The 19,097-nt window shown below is 39.3% G+C and overlaps 1 protein-coding gene across 3 annotated transcripts in view; it reads left to right on the top strand.

Moving 5' to 3' along the window:
- Positions 1–19,097, top strand: part of P4HA2 (prolyl 4-hydroxylase subunit alpha 2) — a 98,023-nt gene that overhangs the window by 63,988 nt on the left and 14,938 nt on the right. For all 3 annotated transcript variants that reach the window (XR_008915053.1, XM_056811147.1, XM_001371518.4), the window contains exons 4-8: positions 3,044–3,195; positions 10,059–10,196; positions 11,130–11,369; positions 12,729–12,925; positions 14,292–14,468. Coding sequence is in view for 2 of the 3 variants with exons in the window: in XM_056811147.1 (XP_056667125.1) it covers positions 3,044–3,195; positions 10,059–10,196; positions 11,130–11,369; positions 12,729–12,925; positions 14,292–14,468 (904 nt within the window). In the remaining variant the exon portion in view is untranslated. The remainder of the gene's footprint in view (positions 1–3,043; positions 3,196–10,058; positions 10,197–11,129; positions 11,370–12,728; positions 12,926–14,291; positions 14,469–19,097) is intronic.

Genomic DNA, 19,097 nt, shown 5'->3' with positions numbered 1-19,097 from the left:
ATTCTCTGCCCCCAATGGATTGGATTGTTTTTCCCTCTTTGAGTCACTTTCAAAGCACGTAAAAGTTGAGTATTTCCTGTCTCCAACCTCTTTACCCTTCCAGTGTATTGATGTTCTCCCCCCTCCCACCATGAGCTTCTTTATGACATATAAATTTACCCCCATTTGTTTCTTTTCCCATTTCTTTTAATATTAACCCATTTTTAAGCTCTAGTTATATATATATATATATATGCATACTCATGCGTATGTATTTTTGCATGCATATATCTATATACCTATTTATGTCTTATCCTTTCATCCTATACAGTTTGTTGCTGTTCCCTCTAAGTATACTTCTTTTTGCTGCCCAGGTAATAACAACAGTTTTTAAGAGTTACCAATGACCTCTTTTCTTATAGGGATACATATCATTTTAACTTATTGAGTCTCTTAAAAAATTTTTTTTGTTTTTCTTTTTTCTCCTCTTTTTTAATTACCTTTCGATGATTCTCTTGAGTTCTGTGCTTGTACATCAAATTTTCTCTTCAGGTCTGGTCTTTTCTTTACGAATTCTTAAAATTCTTCCATTTTGTTGAATGACCATACTTTCCCCTGAAAGCATATAGTCAATTTTGCTGGGTAGTTGATTCTTGGTTGTAGATCCTTGCTTTCCAGAATATCGTATTCCATTCCTTTCTTTTTTTCAGTGTGGATGCAGCCAGATCCTGAGTTATCCTCACTGTGGTTCCTTGGTATCTGAATGACTTCTTCTTAGCAGCTTGTAATATCTTTTCTTTGGTCTGATAGTTCTTGAATTTGGCTATAACATTCCTGGGTATTGTCAGTTGGGGATTAAGTACAGGAGGTGATCTGTGGATTCTATCAATCTCCACTTTTCCCTCTTGTTCAAGGATTTCGGGGCAGTTTTCTTTAATAATTTCCTGTAATATAATGTCCAGGCTTTTTCTTTTGTCATGGTCTTCTGGTAGGCCAATAATTCTTAAATTGTCTCTCCTTGAATGATTTTCTAAATCCTCTGTTTTGTGAATGAGATGCTTCATATTTTCCTCAATTTTTTCATTCTTTTGGTTTTGTTTTATAGTGTCCTGCTGCCTTGTGAGGTCACATAATCCTAGTTGTTGTATTCTGGTTCTTAAAGACTGGATTTCATCCTTAGTTTTTTGGTTGTCCTTTTCCTTTTGGTCAGATTTTCTTTGGAGGTCATCTTTCATCTTCTTCACCTCATCTTTCATCTGCTTTGCCTCATTTTCCAGCTGATTGATTTTGGCTTTCAAGACACTATTTTCTGTTTCCAGATGACTTATCTTAGTTTTTAAGTTCTTTTCCCAATTGTCTTCAGCCTCTCTTAATTGTCTTTTGAATTGCATTTTGAGTTCTTCCAAAGCCTGTATCCAATTCGCTGGGATTTCTGATTTTTCCTTTGCTGATCCCTCCCCCTCTGTTTCATTCACTCTTTGCTCATTACCTGTGCAGAAGCTGTCTATTGTAATTTCTTTCTTCTTTTTCTGTTGTTTGCTTGAGTTTACCCCTTCTTTGCTCCCTGTATTTGGCGGTGCTCTTGTTCCTCTCATTTTGTTTTGGTTTTGGGGCTGTCAATCTCTCCTCTTGGACCTTTGTCAGATCTCTTGGTACAGTCTCTAGGGGAGGAATGTTAGCTTCCCTGTCCTCTGGGGGCTTTTGATTGGATTGAGTTCAACTGGGTTGGGCTGTATGTGGTATGAAGCTTTGAGGCTCTGAAGACTCCTGGAAGGCTGGGCCGCCCAGGCTCTCTCCAATTCTCTCCAGCTGCTTCTCTGCTGTCCGCAAGTGCCTTTGCCCGCCTCCCTAAACTCTGAGGAGTTCTGATGGAATTATGTTCAACTGGATTGGTCTGGATGTGCCCCGAGGCAACGGTGAGACTGAAGCCCGATAGAGAGACCCAGGCAAGGCTCCATCTCTCCCTGGCTTCCTCCCCACTGTCCAAGCTGGATGCTCCGAGCCCAGCACCCCGCTGCTCACAAGGTAGACCCTCCAAACCAGCACCTTTGCCCGCTCTGAGGTTCCCACTGCTGCTGGGGGCTCATCCCTCTGGGTTGTGGGGGAGGGGTCCTGGGACCTTCGCTCTGCCTTTCCCTTAGCCTTGAGTATTCTTGGATTCCGGCTTTTGGGGGGGCGTACCTTTTGATTTGAGTTCAGAAGGAGGGTTCCCCGCTTCTGTCCTGTTGTTCAGCTTGAATTTTGGTGCCCTAGGAGCATTCAGTCTGTATCAGGAAGGAAGGGTCTTCCATGAGGTCTGAACTTTTGCTGCTTGCTAAGCCGCCATCTTGACTCTGCCTTTTTCCCTCAATTATTTTTCAAGTCATTCCTGGTAGACTTTTTAGGCCCTCCCTGATTTTCCCACCCTATTCCTAATTCATTCAGTCCCTTGCCTGTGCTATACTCCTAGCCTGAAATGCATTTCTTCCTCCTTTCCACTTGTCTAAATCTTATTCTTTCTTGAAGAGTCAACTTAAGGCTTCAGAGCAGCTTCTATAGTCCATAGGGCTTTTAAGCTTCTGCTATATCTAGAATGCCAAGAAAACCCCAAATGGGAGTCACAAAAATGTGGATCTGACTGAAAAATGATTGAACATTAATAACATTGCCTTAAATGACATGTAACAGACACATATGTACACACACCATTATCTACCTCTCTGTGATTTCAACTCTTTGTCTAAAGGACAGATTTGCTCCTTCCATTGATAACCTTTCAGATGTCTGAAGACAGCTATCATGTCTTCTCCGAGTCATCTATTTTCTAAATTAAACATCCCCAGTTCCTTTAACATTTGAATCCTCTTTCTGTCTTTAGTTATTTCCACTGGATATTTTCTAGCTTGTTGATTTTTCTCTTAAAGCATGATGCCTAGACATGGACACAATATTCCTGGTTGGTGGTCTCACTTTTCAGGGCCTTAGACCATTTGAATCTAGTGGGAAATGGACAGCACTGGAAAGACAGTCTATTTGAATTTAAGGGGAAAACTTTATCTTTTCCTGTGTCTCCCTCTCCCTCTAGCTGGGCTGAAAAAATGGATATTCTGACAAGCAAATCAGCTTCTGATCCTGAAGGCTACTTGTCTCATCCAGTAAATGCCTACAAGCTGGTGAAGCGTCTAAATACAGATTGGCCAGCTCTGGAGAACATGGTCTTGCAGGATTCAACCTCTGGTGAGCAGAGAAAGCTCTGTGTGTGTGTGTACATGTGTATGTATGTGCATGTACGTGTGCACATATGCATGCATGTTAGACAAAAATACAGATGGATTGTATGGATCTGTATATTTACTCTCATGCCAGTGCATACATGTATTGGTTTATTCAGCAAACATCTCTTATATACCTACTCTGTTTATAGTCCAGTAGTGAGGAGAATATGAAGATGAGTAAGGTGTGGTCCCTGCTTAAAGGAAGTTCATAGTCTATCAGGGTTAAGAATCCTTGCTGTGACCTTGTTGGGCAGAGGAGCTCCAAGATTAGGCAAAGACCACCACAAAGAAATGCTGTGGAACAGGGGAACCACAACTCAGTTGTCACCCTTATTAATATGCAGACATAGTATATAATATGTAGAATCCTAACTAGTACATCTCTAGTGATTATATTTTCAGAGTTCACTCTGTGCTCTTGTGGTATTCTCAAGATCTTCTCTGAAGAAAGCAATGGAAAAGTTATTATATGCCTTTAATAGAAAAGTTAAATGACTTATGCCATCCCATATAAATAGTGCTAGAAGAAAACTTGGAACATGGATTTTCTTACTTCTAGCCATGAGCTCCTCTCACTAGGCTCCACTATCTCCATCTTTCAGTTTACAGGGCATATAAAATCTTTAAATTTGGCCAATTATATGTTTTTAAAAATTTGTCAATGCATTTTGTTCTTGCATCATTACTGTTTTTGAATATGCCCCCCCAGAATAAAACTATCTCTTGTAACAAAAATAATTAAGCAAAAAAACCAAATACAGTACAAAATGTACTTACCATCCCTCTGTTGACAATTCTCAAATCTGCCAATTTTGTCCAATTCTGTGCTAGCCTTTAGTCTTGCATCTCAGCTGCCTTCTTTTGAATGTTCTGTAGACATCTTAAATACAACACGGCTATCTTTCCTCTTAACCTAGCTGCCTCTTTTGGCTCCCTTTTGCCTTTGAGGGCAAAACCATCCCCTTAGTTCCCCAGACTCACAACCTAGCTATTGCCCTCAACTTCTCACTGTCTCTCACCCCCTTTTTAAAATCTGTTATCAAAGCCTGTCAATTTTTCCTTTGTAGTATCTCTCATACACCTCCCCCCCTTCTCTCCTCTGACATTGCCAGCACCCTGGTACAAGTCCTTATCACCTCACACCTTGATTACTGCAATATTTTGCTGGGAGTCAGGCTGCCTGCCACAAGTCTCTCCTCATTCCAATCCATCTTCCATTCAGCTGGGACAGTGATTTTCCTAAAGCACAGGCTGGACTAGGTCAATTCAATAAACTGTAGTGGGTTTTCATCAGCATTATGGAACAAATACAAAATCTTCTGTCTAGCATTCAAAGCCCTTTAAAAGCTAGCCTTCTACTTATCTAGTCTTCTTACTCCTTACTCTCTTCCACTTACCTTTTGATCCCATGACACTAGCCATCATGGCTGTTCCACAAACAAGATATTCCTTCTCTTGGCTCTGGACATTTTCCCTACCTATCCCCCATGCCTGGAATGCTCTCCCTCCTCATCTCTGCCAATGACTTCCCTCGGCTTCCTTTTTAGTCCCAACAAAAATGTTTAAAAAATTTTTTTTAATTTTAAATGATTTTAGATATCATCTTTTTTTTTCTTTTTAAATTAAACCCTTACCTTCCATCTTGGAATCAATGCTGTGTATTGGTTCCAAGGCCGAAGAATGATAAGAGCTAGACAATGGGAGTCAAGTGACTTGTCCAGGGTTACACACCTGGGAAGTGTCTCGAGGCCAGATTTGAACCTAGGGCCTCCCATCTCTAGGGCTGGCTCTCAATCCACTGAGCTACCCCACTGCCTCCTAGATATCATCTTTTAAAGGAAGTCTTTCCCAGCTCCTTTTAATTCTAATACCTTAATTATTTCCTCTTTATCCTGTATGTAGCTTGTTTGCAAATGTTCATTGGCTTGTTTCCCCCACTAGACAGTGAGCTCCCTAAGGTTAGGGTCTGTCTTTTGTCTCTTTTGGAATTCCTGGTGCTCAGCAATATTCCTAGGGCATAGTAGGTACTTATTTATTAAATGTTTATTGATTGACTATAGTCCCCTGCCTCTAAAGAGTTAGACAATTTTCTTTACTAGTTCTCTAGAATCATGATTAGTTTTCCAGTTATGCAGAATTCATCTTCTTTTTAGTATTCTTTTAATTTATGTGGTTGCAATCATTGTCTCTCTGGTCCTTCTGTTTCTGCTTATTTCATGCTTTGCCAGTTCATACAAATCCTCTCATGTTTCTCACAATTTCTTATATTTGCCATTTATTACTAAATTATAATATTCAATTACATGTACATATCACAGTTTAGCCACGTGCTGATTGATGTGTACCTACTTTGTTTCTAGTTCTTTGCTACCACAAAAATTACTGCTGTGATTTTATATATTGTGTTATTTAGTTGTTCTTCAGTCATGTCTGACTCTTTGTGATCCCATTTGTGTTTTCTTGGTAAAGATACTGGAGTAGTTTGCCTTTTCCTTCTCCAGCTCATTGTATAGTTGAGAAAATGGAGGCAAACAGGATTAAATGACTTACCCAGGGTCACATTGCTAGGAAAGGTCTGAGGCTGAATTTGAACTTGGGAAGAGGAGTCTTCGTGACTTCAGACCTGACATTCTATCTACTGTACCATCTAACTACCTCATGGTTGAATATATACACATGCACATACATGCATATGTATATGTATAAATATGTATTCATATATACACACATGTATGTGTGTGTATATATGTATATATATATATATATATTTTATATATAATTTGCAATCTGAATCATTGGAGTAGGGACCTTTTGCTGAGGAAATAACTTCAGCCAATGCATGTCTGCAGCCATTCCTCAGTCTCTGGTTTTAGAGAGCTGCTCTAGCACCAAGAGATTAAATTATTAAATTATAAGCCTTCTAGCTTCAGGACAGGATTTGAAGCCAGGCCTTCCAGATTCTGAGAATGCTATCCACTGTTCCATCCTATCTTGTGCTGCAGTAGTCAAAGAGGAGAGGAAATTGAGCAGTGGCTCCAGAGTATTGTTTTTACTCTCTAGAGGGTTTGGATTAGGAGAGCAAGACTGTCTCTCCTGCTTTCCCGAACTGTTGCTTGAGAAACCTAAAGGAAAGGCCAGCATTCTGAGGCAAAAAAGACAAGTTTACTGGAAAGAAAAAAGGCCTGGACAAATAGGAAGGACCTCTGAATTCCAGGCTTCAGCTTTTTCATCTTTAAAATGACAGCTTGGTTTAGATGATCACCGAGACCCTCCCTAGTTCTCATAGTGTATATACGTTTTCCCTTCTCCTCCAGCTCTGCCCTTGTTAGATGATTTCTTGGTGAGGAATTCCAGGGCTAGAGCCAGACCAAAGAGAGAGGTAGGGATGAGGGGGAGGAGCACTTGCTCTTAGCCACCGGCTGTGCCACTGGTGAGCTCATCCCTGTGTGGGGGCTGTGCTGCTGGTGAGGTCACTGACAGCTCAGAGCCTTGGCTAGCCTTTTTCCAGGTCTCACTAAAGCCTCCTCCTCATGGGCTGCCTTCCTGGGGTTTCCGACTATGAGTTAGTTATGAGGAGGACAGGAGACAAAACTGAATCCTAAACTCCTATGGGAGATTTTCCTTCTCTGATCTTCTGTCTGTCCTGTTTCTTAGTGAGGGCTCGTGCTGAACTTTCAACCCCACATATTTTTTAAAATGTGTGTGTGTGTGTGTGAGAGAGAGAGAGAGAGACAGACAGACAGACAGACAGACAGACAGACAGAGAAAGACAGAGACAGAGACAGAGACAGAGAGAGGCAGAGAGAGACAGAAAGAGTGACAGAGAGACAGAGACGGAGAGACAGACAGAGAGAGAGAGACAGTCAGAGAGAGACAGACAGACAGAGAGAGAGAGAAAGAGACAGAGAGAGAGAGAGAGAGAGAGAGAGAGAGAGAGAGAGAGAGAGAGAGAGAGAAGCTTTTACTCTCAAGATAGAACCATGAACAGCAGCATAGAATGCCTGAGCTAGAAGGGACCCTCAGTACAATCCAATCCAGCCTTTCAAATCCAGCCTTTCTAGCTTTTTTAAAGCTAGGAATTCCAAGAGGTGGAAGTGAAAGTGGAATATTTCTGGCATGGGAGTAGGGGGTCAGAACAGAGTGTGAAATGGAGTCAGGAAATGGAGAATGGCAACTTGGCCCGTTTGGCTTGAACATGATGGGCATAATGGGAAGGAAATCTGAACAAGGTGGTTGGAGCCACATTGTGAAAGACAAAGCGGTTTAGATGCCAAATTAACTGGAATAGGGACCTGATTTGTTATTTCACTTTTATTAGGAACTCTAAGATAAGGAAACTCCATCTACCAGAAGATCAGCACCTTCTTTGTAACTTGATCTCTCAGAGATTCAAGCAAGTATGAGAGTAAAAGTGGTTTACTTAGGTCCCACAGCCAGTGTTGAAAAGGTCTTGAACCTAGGTCTTCTTGGCTTTGAGGGTGGTGCTTTCCACCTACTGAACTTTACTACCTTTCTAGTATTTTGTCTTAGAGGCAATAGGAAACCACTAAAGCTTTGTGACATAGTAGAAATATGTTGATTTCCACACCTTATTCAAAGCTAGTCTTTTCTTTTGTAAATTTAGATGTGGAATTTAATCATAAATATTGAAAATGAATATTTTTTATTTTCAATAGAATATCTTTTTTTGCTTGTTTTTTTTCATAATATATCTTGATTATTCTCTTAATGCTTTGTGGTTTGATTTCTGTTTTTTTCTAGTGTTATTATTCCCATTTCTGTTTTCTGTGTTTTAACAATAGCATGGCAATTTTTAGACTCTCCTTCGAGTATGAATCTTCCTGGATTTATGTTTAAAATATTAAACACACATTGTGAGAGTCCACCTAATATATTCTATAACCAGTTTCCTTTCAGTAGAAAGTAAATACTAATGATGTTTTGTGCTACAGTTGTTAGGTTTGTCCTTTACTTTTGACTCAAATATTATTCAATTTATTTGAGTGCACGTAATTACTTTTCTTAGTGTTATTAAAGCAAATTTATAAAAACTATTTTACACAAAACTTCCTTTTCACATACTATTAACTATAACAAATTTCCTTTTCTCTGGCTTTCTCCCTTATCAAAGTCAATTTGAGATTACTTGCCTTCATGCATACTCTACCTTTCCCCACTTTTTTCCTTTGTGAAATTTTCTTCTGACTAGACTAAGTAGTATAATATTCTGAAGATTTCCACATTATTGAATAGTTCTCTTAATTTGAGGAGTATGAATTATTTAAAATTCTTATATATTTTGGATTTAAGGCTTGGTTTTTATTCAAAGAATTCCTTGGAATGTACATATAAAGTATAATTTTTTTAAAGTTCAGAGCCTTCTTAAATATCACCCTATATAATATACCTATATAAAATTTTGCTTTAGAAATAATTTGGGGTCCATAGCTGTTGAGTCTTCATTTTGTAAATATCATATTCTAATTTCTTAATAGTGCCTTGACTTTCTTGAGAAATCCATTGTAATTATATTGTGTTGTATGCCATTTTTTAATGTCTTCTTGTAGGTTTCTGGTCTTTTTTTTTCTTTGTCATTGTAACATTGGAATTTAACTATAACATTAGACGGAGAATTAAATCTTAAATTTGTCTAGGTCAGGATCTGGAGAATTCTCTTTCTATATTATAACTTGTTTCTGTTAAATCTGAAAGGTTTTCTTGAATGATTGATTTCTCAAATAAAATCGTATTCTTTTGTTTATCTAAATTCTTGGATTTATTCCTCTGGTCTCTGTGTCTTGGCCAAATTTGTCACTTGAATCAACATGTTTTCTATTCTTTTCCATAACTTTTTTTGGACTTGTTTTTCTACTTGGCCTATATAATCTTCTTTTTTTTTACTTCATATCTAAGTCTGTTAGTTATTTCAGTTGTTTTCCTTTCAGGATGTCAACTAAATTCTCTCTTGTTTGTATTTTTCCTCTCATTATTTTCTCCTGATAGGTTTTTTAAAAAGCATTCTTTAATACTAGTGTTAGTTGTTCCTGAATTTGACAATTTCCATAAATTGCTTTCTTTGCTCTCTTTTACTTTTATAAGTATTAAATATTGCTCAAATTCTTTAAATGTCATTTATTCAATTTGAGAATATCACTTGGGGTATCTTGTATCCTTTATTTTTAATTTGTATTACTATTTCAGCTACTTTGTATAGTTTTTTTAAAATTACATCAGAACTTTTTTGCTTTGCTTTTTTATTTTGATAGATTTTTAATATGTCATGTGGACTTTGTAGTTATTTTTTATTTTTTGGTGTTTCTTTTGTTCTTCAAAGAGTTTTTGAATATCTTGGTTTCCTCAGAACCAATCACTTATGATGCCAACTTGTAAGGGAAGTCCTGTCCTCCTACTTCACATTGTCTCTTTTTTCTTCTACCTTCTTCACAATCTTGTTCCTCAAACCTTAAGATCCTTAGCCTTTTCCCCTTTTTCTCCTCTTTTATTTAGTGATCTTATTCAGTCATACAGTTTTACTTATGATTCCACAAAAATGACTAATAAATCTATATATCTAGTTCTGATAAAGCAATAAATACTAGGAGTAAATGAGTTATAAGGTTGATAAATGTTTTAGAATTTCATGAGAGGGGGAGAGCACTATGGGTTGATCCAAAAAGGTTTCCCAAAGACATAGACATTGATTTGAGAGGGATGTTTCACATGGGTAGAGGTCACCATTTTTGATTGCCTCAGATATATCCAGTAAATGTGCAATAATTAATCACTCATTTATCTTTCTCTCTTCTCCTCTCCCTATATGGGAAGATTTTATTGCCAATTTCACCATGCAGCGCCAGCTATTCCCCACAGAAGAGGATGAAACAGGAGCAGCAATAGCATTAATGCGCCTTCAGGACACATACAAACTGGATCCTGACACTATTTCCAAGGGGGATCTTCCAGGTAATGATTCTGAATTTTCTGTGTTCAGCATCTCTTTGAAAAACAGCTTTTTTTTCTAATCAATAATTATTCAGAGAATTTTTCATATAGTTATATATGACTTTGAAGTCTTTATCCAAAAACTTCATATTTTTCCAAAAATGGAAACACTAATACACTGTTGATAGAACTATGAAGTGAAAAGGCCATTTTGGAGAACAATCTGGAATTATGCTGAGAGAGTTAAAAAAAAACTGTGTAGACCTTTTGACCTAACAATACCACTATTAGATTCATTTCCTAAGGTGACCAGGGAAAAAGGAAAAGAACTTATATATTCTAAAATATTTATAGCAATTCTTGTTGTGGTGGCAAAGAATGGAAATTGAAGGGATGTCCTTTAGATGGGGAATGATTAAACAAGTTGTGGCATATGATTGTGATAGAATACTCCTGTGCTGTTTGAAATGAATTGGTTAATTTAAAAAAAAATGGAAAAACCTATATAAAGTTATAAAGAGTGAAACTAGCAGAACCAAGAGAACATTATATACAGCAACAGAAATATGTTTGAAGAGTGACCTTGCATATGTGTCTACCGCCACAGAAAGAACTGATAAGAGAAATGCAGCAAGACATAGTTTTATATACATTAGTCAAATGATGCCTTTTCTACTAGGGGAGGGGAAGAAAGGAGTTAAATAGGTATTTATTGTAATAAATAAATACATTTTAAATTAAAAAAAAGGCAGCTTCTGACTCTTGGTTCATTACCTTTTCTCCTGCTCCAGGGAGCACCCCAATTAACTGATAGAGCTGCAGGCTCTCTCTGCAGTGCCTAGAAAGAGGTAGTCTCTTTTGTCTTAGAACCACTCCTGGTATGTTGACTCCTGAGTTTTGGGAATGGTATCTTCCCTCTGTGCTCAGGTGCTCACTGCTCTTTTTGCCCTCCAGGTACCAAATACCGTACCACACTGAGTGCAGATGACACCTTTGGCATGGGTAAGATAGCCTACAATAATGGGGACTATTACCACACAGTCCTGTGGATGCAGCAGGCACTGAAGCAACACGATGCTGGTGAGGATGCTACCACATCTAAAGTCGAAATCTTGGATTACCTCAGCTATGCTGTCTTTCAGCTTGGAGACATTCACAGGGCTCTAGAATTCACCCGACGCTTGATTTCTCTTGGTAATTTACTGTGGTGTGTTCTCAGGAACAAGGGAGAAGTGACTGGGCCATCCACACAGTTGTTCTCCAAAGCATCATGTGGAAACTAGACATAGCACAGGGTCAGATCAGACTTTGAGGCATATTTCAGACTGACCTCGCAATACCAGCATAAGATGATCTTGTGAGTCCGGTGACATTTTTTTAAGCCCTTACTTTCCATCTTAGAATCAATATCATGTATTGATTCCAAGGCAGAAGAATGGTAAGAGCTAGGCAGTGGGGGTTAAGTGACTTGCCCAGGGTCACACAGCTAGGAAGTATCCAAGTTCAGATTGGAACCCAGAACTTCCTGTCTCTAGGCTTGGTCTACCCTCCAGTGACATTTTAACTCCATACCTTTTGTTAACTTCTGACCTTGGCTATAGAAGATATCTGTCTGACTCCTTTAATCCTGGTCAGAAATTGAGTCCTAATTCCAGTCATAGCTGTTCAGTTTCCTACCTTGCAGCCAGAAAATACGTGGTGCATTATTGTTAATGTAGGCATACTGAGAATCTGAAATTGTCCCATGTGTTACAGGGAATCACAATATGAGTGACAAGATCCCTTTTTTCAAGGGGGTGATTGCAATTTAAACACAAATTTATTAGATGTCTGCTTTGTGCCTATACATTGAGGGTATAAAGGCAAAAATAAAACAACTCTTGAGGGCAGCTGGGTGGCTCAGTGGATTGAGAGCCAGGCCTAGAGATGGGATGTCCTACATTCAAATCTGGCCTCAGATACTTCCCAGCTGTGTTACCTTGGGCAAGTCACTTAACCCCCATTGTCTATTAAAAAAAGGCAACTCTTGCCCCCAAGAATCTCATGTAATATTGGAGTGAAGTTGAGAGTGACAGCAAGAGAGGTGATGCTATTTGATATGGGAATCTGACTTTTTCTTTGTTTTTGTTTTGTTTTTGTTCCTTTCACCATCTGTGTCCTGATGAGGGAAGTACTCCTGATGAGGAAAAAGTAGTAGCTAATATCTAGCACTTTAAGGTATGCAAACCCCTCTAATGGAGGAGTTTGGGAGCTGAGGAGGCAGAGGTCAGAGAGTGAAGAAGCTGACTCTTTTATCACAATGCTGCCCACTGCCTGCAGGGGGGGAACCCTGTGGGCAGAGGGAGCTGTCTGCCCCTCTGGTGCTGACACAGGGAGCAACTGCTGCCTTTCCAGTGTGGAGCACCTGCATGTTGGTTTGGCAGGATTTGGGTCACATCTTAGACTGGGTTGGGTACAGCAGGGCCCTGGAAAGTTGGAAAGTTCCTGCCAAAGGATGGTTCTCTTGGACATCTGTGGTTTCCTTGTCCTCTTAAATTTCTCTCCTTTTTCTAGACCCCAATCATGAAAGAGCCGGGGGGAATCTGCGGTACTTTGAGAAGCTAATAGAGGAAGAAAGACTAGGAAAGACATTAAATAAGACTTCAGAGACTGAACCGGCAACACAGGGAGCTTTCTATCAGAGGCCTTCAGACTACCTGCCTGAGAGAGAAGTCTATGAGGCCCTCTGTAGAGGGGAAGGCATTAAACTGGTGAGACCAAACTATAGAATCAAAAGAGCTGAGAGCTGGAAGGGACCTTGGGGAAAACATGCCCTTCCTTACAGAGGAGGAGTCTGAGGCCTAGAGAGGTTACATGACTTGTCCCAGGTCATACAACTAGAGCTAGAACTAAAATCCAGATCTTTCTATTATTAGTTGGTATTTTCCCCTCTCTGTACCATAATCTGAACCTACCATAATACCTACATGTGGCTGTTCTGAGATTTCAGAGTACATTTACTACTGGCCTTTTCTTTCTATAAATAAGTGTAGACAATTCTTTTTTCCCTTGGACATTTTTCTATCACCATTTTTATAATGAAATGAGCTTGCAAATAAACATACAATATATAACAGCCACCAATTTTGGATGTGGCTCTCTTCTTGCTAGGAAGTCTATCATTACTTAAATTAATGCAATTGCGGTTTAGTTTTGTTCACAGGATCATATATAGAAAGAGAAGGGTCATTAGAATTCATTTAGTTGGGCAGCTAAGTGGTTCAATGGAAAGAGCACTAGGCCTGGAGTCAAGAGGATCTGAGTTCACCTCTTAGCTATGTGACCTTGGACAAATCATTTAACACCAGTTGCTTAGCCCTTAACATTCTCCTGTCTTGGAGCCAATACTTAACGTCAAGTCTAAAACAGAAGGCGAGGGTTTAAAAAAAAAGAAGTCATTTAGACCATACAAATAAGGAAACTGAGGCCCAGATATATGTTTACACTGATACAAGCTTTAGGTCTTCTGACTCCAGATCCAGTGTGCTTTCCTTTGTTTGACTCTCTCAGTTATCTCTACATAAATTCTCTGACCCATTTCTAAGAATAATATACTTTCTGAGGCTGTAATATCACTGGAATGGTATATTTAGAAAAAGACACTCCCCTGCATATTAGCCAGCAAACGGTTGAATTGCTTGTTTTAAAAATTGATTGCCACAAACTTATACTCTCAGTTGTTTGGAGGCATTCCTTTGTAGTCTCTAGCCTTGTCCTGAGAGAAAATTATTTTGTATTAAACATGGGTGAATTATTAAAAAATACATTAACATCTTATATAAATTATAATTATATCTTGCCCAGGCAAGACTAGCTGAGGTAACTGTTTAAGACTTTAGAGAGGCCTAGGGATCCATCTTCTGTTCTGAAAAGCCAGCCTGGGATAAATCTGTAGGTCTTTCTATTTGGAATACCGATTTGTTTTTTTTGTTTTTTTTTTTGTTTTACTACTGAATAGTGTGGCTGTATTGGCACAAGTTGGAGGGTTATTTAGAGCAGAGGCTCAACCATGGGAGGAGTCTGTTGGCTGACCAAACCTCACTCAATTTAGTACTTGTTTCTCTGTGCCCTCCACAGACACCTCAGAGAAGGAAGAGACTTTTCTGTAGATACCACGATAGCAATAAGACACCCCAGCTGCTGATTGCACCCTTTAAGGAGGAAGACGAGTGGGACAGCCCACACATCGTGAGATACTACGATGTCTTATCAGATGAGGAGATTGAGAAGATCAAGGAAATTTCCAAGCCTAAAGTAAGTTCTCTGGCTCTCCCTGATTGCTCCTTTTTGTTCCTAAGGTCTTTTTTCATGATACCATTAAGTACCTCCACGTTGGGTTAAATTAACATCTAAGGCAATTCAGAAAAAAAAAATTAAAATATTTTTTATTTGCTTCTCCATGAACCCTTATTGATTATAGTTTTTATTGCATTATGATCTGAAAAAGTTGCATTTATCATTTCTGCTTTTTTGTATTTGGTTGTGAAGTTTTTATGTCCTAGGACAGTGATGATGAACCTTTTAGAGACTGAGTAACCAAACTGCACTCTCATGTGTATGTGAGCCACCTCCTTGCCCCAGAAAGGGAGGAAGGACTTCCATTGGGCTGCTGGGCTGAGGGGCAGATGAAGTGTGAATTGTACTTAGACATAGTAGAAAGGGGGGAGGAAACAGCCCCCTCAAGCATGTTTTGTGCCATAGGTTCACCTAGTACATGGTCAAAATCTTTGTATATGTACCATGTGTTGCTGAAAAGAAGGTATATTCCTTTTTATTCCTATTCAGTTTTCTTGAGATAGCTATTAAATCTAACTTTTCTAAAATTTCATTCACTTTAAAATATTTTTAAAAGCAGATGTTTTATGAAAAACTTGAGAAGTAGTTGTGGCATAGTGAATAGAAAATTGGTTTTAGTCCTCTCTGTGACACCAACATACTAACCATAGAGAAATCATTTAACCTCTCAGGGTCCTGGGCCACTCTCCAGGCCTACAAGATGTGGAGAAGAGACTGATTTACATTAGTAGCTGGAGTTTCCTCACTGAGAATTTCCTTTAATTAAATTTCCTTTAATTAAATTACAGATTCAAAAAAGGAGAGAAAACATTAAAAACATCAAATATCATTTCAGCTAAGTTTGCATAGTAACTATATACATTTTATTTCATTTACTTAAATGAAACATAAGTTCTTAGCAGAGGATGAGAGACTGGATTCATTCTCCTCTGCCCCATAAATCAACAACTTACTTTCTAGAACAACCCAGAGATTAAAAAAAAAAAAAGTTCCTATTTGCCTATATACTAGTAGACTGAATTCTCCTTCTATTTGATCTGGAAAATTGGACTCATGGGTCCCAAGCTGAGCCTTGGGAAGGTGTTTTGGAACAGACACACTCGGCATGAATCCCACTTATTTATGTGTTGAGACATAGGCTTTGCCAAAGTGCTGTGCCAAGAGGATCCAATGGGATAGTCCTGTGAATGGATGGTGGTTCTGCAAGAATCAGAGAGTGGGAAGGCCAGTCACTTGGTCCTCCTTCTAAGGCATTTAACCCACGACCTTTGTAAACAGCTCCTGGAAAGGAGAGCATGAACGCACGTCTCTGGGGCTGTGAGTTATATTTGGATATTTGGATTGTCTGTGCAGCAGGTTTTCTTTGTGTGTTAGCCAGAAAACAGGTCCCCGTCTGCTAAAAGAATCACTCCCTGGTGAACCTGGATGTGTGCCCTACTATATTCTCACAACAGATGAAATTCATTCCAGGGCCTGTGTGGAGAGAAATTCAAAAGATCGGTTTCATAGGGTGTTTCCCCTCAGGCCAAGGAATAAATTGGTGGCAAAAAAGGTCTATTTTTAACACCTACTGAGGATGTCTTTCACACTCTCACTTTTCCTTTCTTGAAGTTTGTTTTGGGAATTAGCAATGAGTTTCTGAGATCTCTTCCAGCTCTAACATCCTGTGTTTTGTCGTTTGTACCCAGCTTCATGCTGTGTGATGGTGTAGCAACACAGAGGTCAAGTTTTCAGATTCTGCTGAGAATATTCTGAGAGTCATTGTGTGTGAGACTATGGGACTGTGGGACTGTGGGAGATTTCTTTGGTAGAAGGAACTAATCTGCATTTTATTAACTTAGAAAGTCTCCTGGGGCACAGAGAAGTTAAGTAATAGCTAACATTTACATAGTTATATACTATGTGCCAGGCACTGAGAATTTTACAAATATTATCTCATTGGAGCCTCACAACAGCTTTAGGAGGTAGGTAGGTATTGTTAGCCCCATTTAATAGTTGAGGAATCTAAGGCAGAGATTAAATAACTTGTCTGAGTCACAGAGCTAGTAAGTGTCCCAGACTGGATTTGAACTCAATTCCTTCTGGACTCTAGGTCAGCTAGGTGCTCTTTCTAACTGCCTCCCACACCTTGGTTAAGTGATTTGCCTCTGGTCATATACCCAGTCTGGGTCAGAATCAGGAATCAGGTCTTAAATTTGAATCTTCCTGACTCTGAGGTTGGCACTCTTTCCAAAAAAATGAAAAAAACAAAAATACAACAATTTGTAATCTTAATAACTAGTTAGAAAACGTTGGGCTAAGTGCTGGGGGTACAAAGAAAGATAAAAGATAGTCTTTGCTCCTACCAAGCTTTTAATTTATTGGAAAAACAACAGGCAACTGTATAAATAGAGGATAAAACTGGAAATAATCACAACAGAAAGAAGACACCTTTGTGGCTCAGTGGGATTGAGAGTCAGGTCTAGAGACAGGAGGTCAAATCTGGCCTCAGATACTTCCTAGGTGTGTGACCTTGGGCAAGTCACTTAACTCTCATTACGTAGTTCTTACTTCTCTTCTGCCTTGGAACCAATACACAATGTTGATTCTAAGACAGAAAGTAAGGGTTATTTGTTTGTTTGTTTATTTATTTTATTTTATTTTTTTAAAACCCTTACCTTCCGTCTTGGAATCAATACTGTGTTTTGGCTCCAAGGCAGAAGAGTGGTAAGGGCTAGGCAATGGGGGTCAAGTGACTTGCCCAGGGTCACACAGCTAGGTGTTTGTTTGTTTTTAAGGAGAAGTCTAGAAAGATTTCCTATAGAAGGTATAATTGTAATGGAATTTGAAGGGAGTGAGAAGGCAGAGGTGAGAAGGGAGAGCATTCCAGGCAGGTAGTATTGCATGTAAAAATTCATGGAATGGACAGGTGGAGTTATCTTGTTCAAGAAATAGCAAGGAGGACAGTATCACTGCCTTGAAATATACTTATGTGTGTGTGTTTGGGTGTGAAGGGGAGTGGGTGTAAGGTAGAAGCCTGGAGAAGGTGGGGAGTTCAGTTTATGGGGCTTTGAACACCAACCAGAGGATTTTGTATTTGATCCTAGAGGTGATAGGAAGCCACAGGAAATTATTGAGTAGGTAGGTGACATGGTCCAGTCTACGCTTCTAAGGAAAGCACAGATTACTTGGCCCAAAGAAAGGCCACTTTGATACTTGAGTAATGGATAGATTGGAGTGGGGAGAGACTTGCAGCCAGCATCAGGTAAGAGGTAAGAAGATCCCAGAGGAGATAAGGGGGGATATGCAGGAGTCATTTGTTGCAAAGATATAATCAACAGGACGGGGTACAGGATTGATGGGGGTGGTGGTAATGGTGAGAGAGAGAGAGAGAGAGAGAGAGAGAGAGAGAGAGAGAGAGAGAGAGAGAGAGAGAGAGAGAGAGAGAGAGAGAGAGAGAGAGAATGAGAAACCAAGAATGGTATCTTGTTTGTGAGCCTGGGTTCATAGGGGGTTTCCTCTTAGACCAGGGACTAAACTAGTGGCAGTTAGCAATCTGTTGTGTACTTTTTTTAACCCTTAATCTTGTGTCTTAGAATCAATATTGTGTATTGGTTCCAGAGCAGATGAATGATAAAGGCTAGGCAATTGGGATCAAGTGACTTGCCCAGGGTCACACAGCTCAGAAATATCTGAGGCCAGATTTCAAGCCAGGACCTCCCATCTCTAAAATTGACTCTCTCTATCCACTGAGCCACCTAGCTGCCCCTGATAATCTCTTTTTAACCCTCTAGAGGGATATCCTTAATATTCTGAATTTTCACATATTTTATTTTGTTTTGGGAATGAGCAGTGCATTTCTGAGGTGTCTTCTAGTTCTCTAACAACCTCCTGGGCTTTGATCATCTGTGCCCAGCTTCATGCTGGGTGATGGTATGGAATGCTGTTTTGGCTGCAGCTATGTGAGATCATAAACCTAAAACTGGAAAGACCTCATAGATCGTGTACACCAACTCCTTCCTTTTATTAATTAGAATTCTAATACTGATACAAGAATAATAATGAAAATTTGCTCATGAGAATTCTTTTCTAAAATTTTTATTTAATTGATTAGTTTATTTTTCCAGGATTACAAAAATCATTTTCTTTCCCTCCCCTCCGCCCAGCCCCCTCCCATAGTTGACCCACAATTCCACTGAGTTTTATGTGTGTCATTGGTCAAGACCTATTTCCATATTAGTGATATTTGCCCTAGGGTGATCATTTAAGGTCTATAACCCTGCTTATGAGAATTCTAATACTAATACTAATACAAGAATAATAATGAGAATTTGCTCATGAGAAGCCCCAGAGAGTGACTTTTCTAGGGTCACACAGATAGTATTGGAGAGTGGAACTCGAAGCGAGGACCTCAAACCCCAGAACCAGTGTTCTTTCTACCACAACAAGGCTTTCCTAAGAATGCCAAAGGCTATGCCTGGTAGTAATTTACCCTCTGGAAGTCTTTTACTCTCCATGTTTCCGGTGCCAGAGTGCTAAGAATGTTATTGCTGGCTCAGTGAGCAAAGACCTATCTTCCAATTACTCCACACCACTTGACTTTCAAGC

This window comes from Monodelphis domestica, chromosome 1 (genome assembly GCF_027887165.1).
Source record: "Monodelphis domestica isolate mMonDom1 chromosome 1, mMonDom1.pri, whole genome shotgun sequence".
NCBI lineage: Eukaryota > Metazoa > Chordata > Mammalia > Didelphimorphia > Didelphidae > Monodelphis > Monodelphis domestica.
Note: the sequence above shows the minus strand (reverse complement) of the source record. Positions and strands in the feature narration are given on the sequence as shown.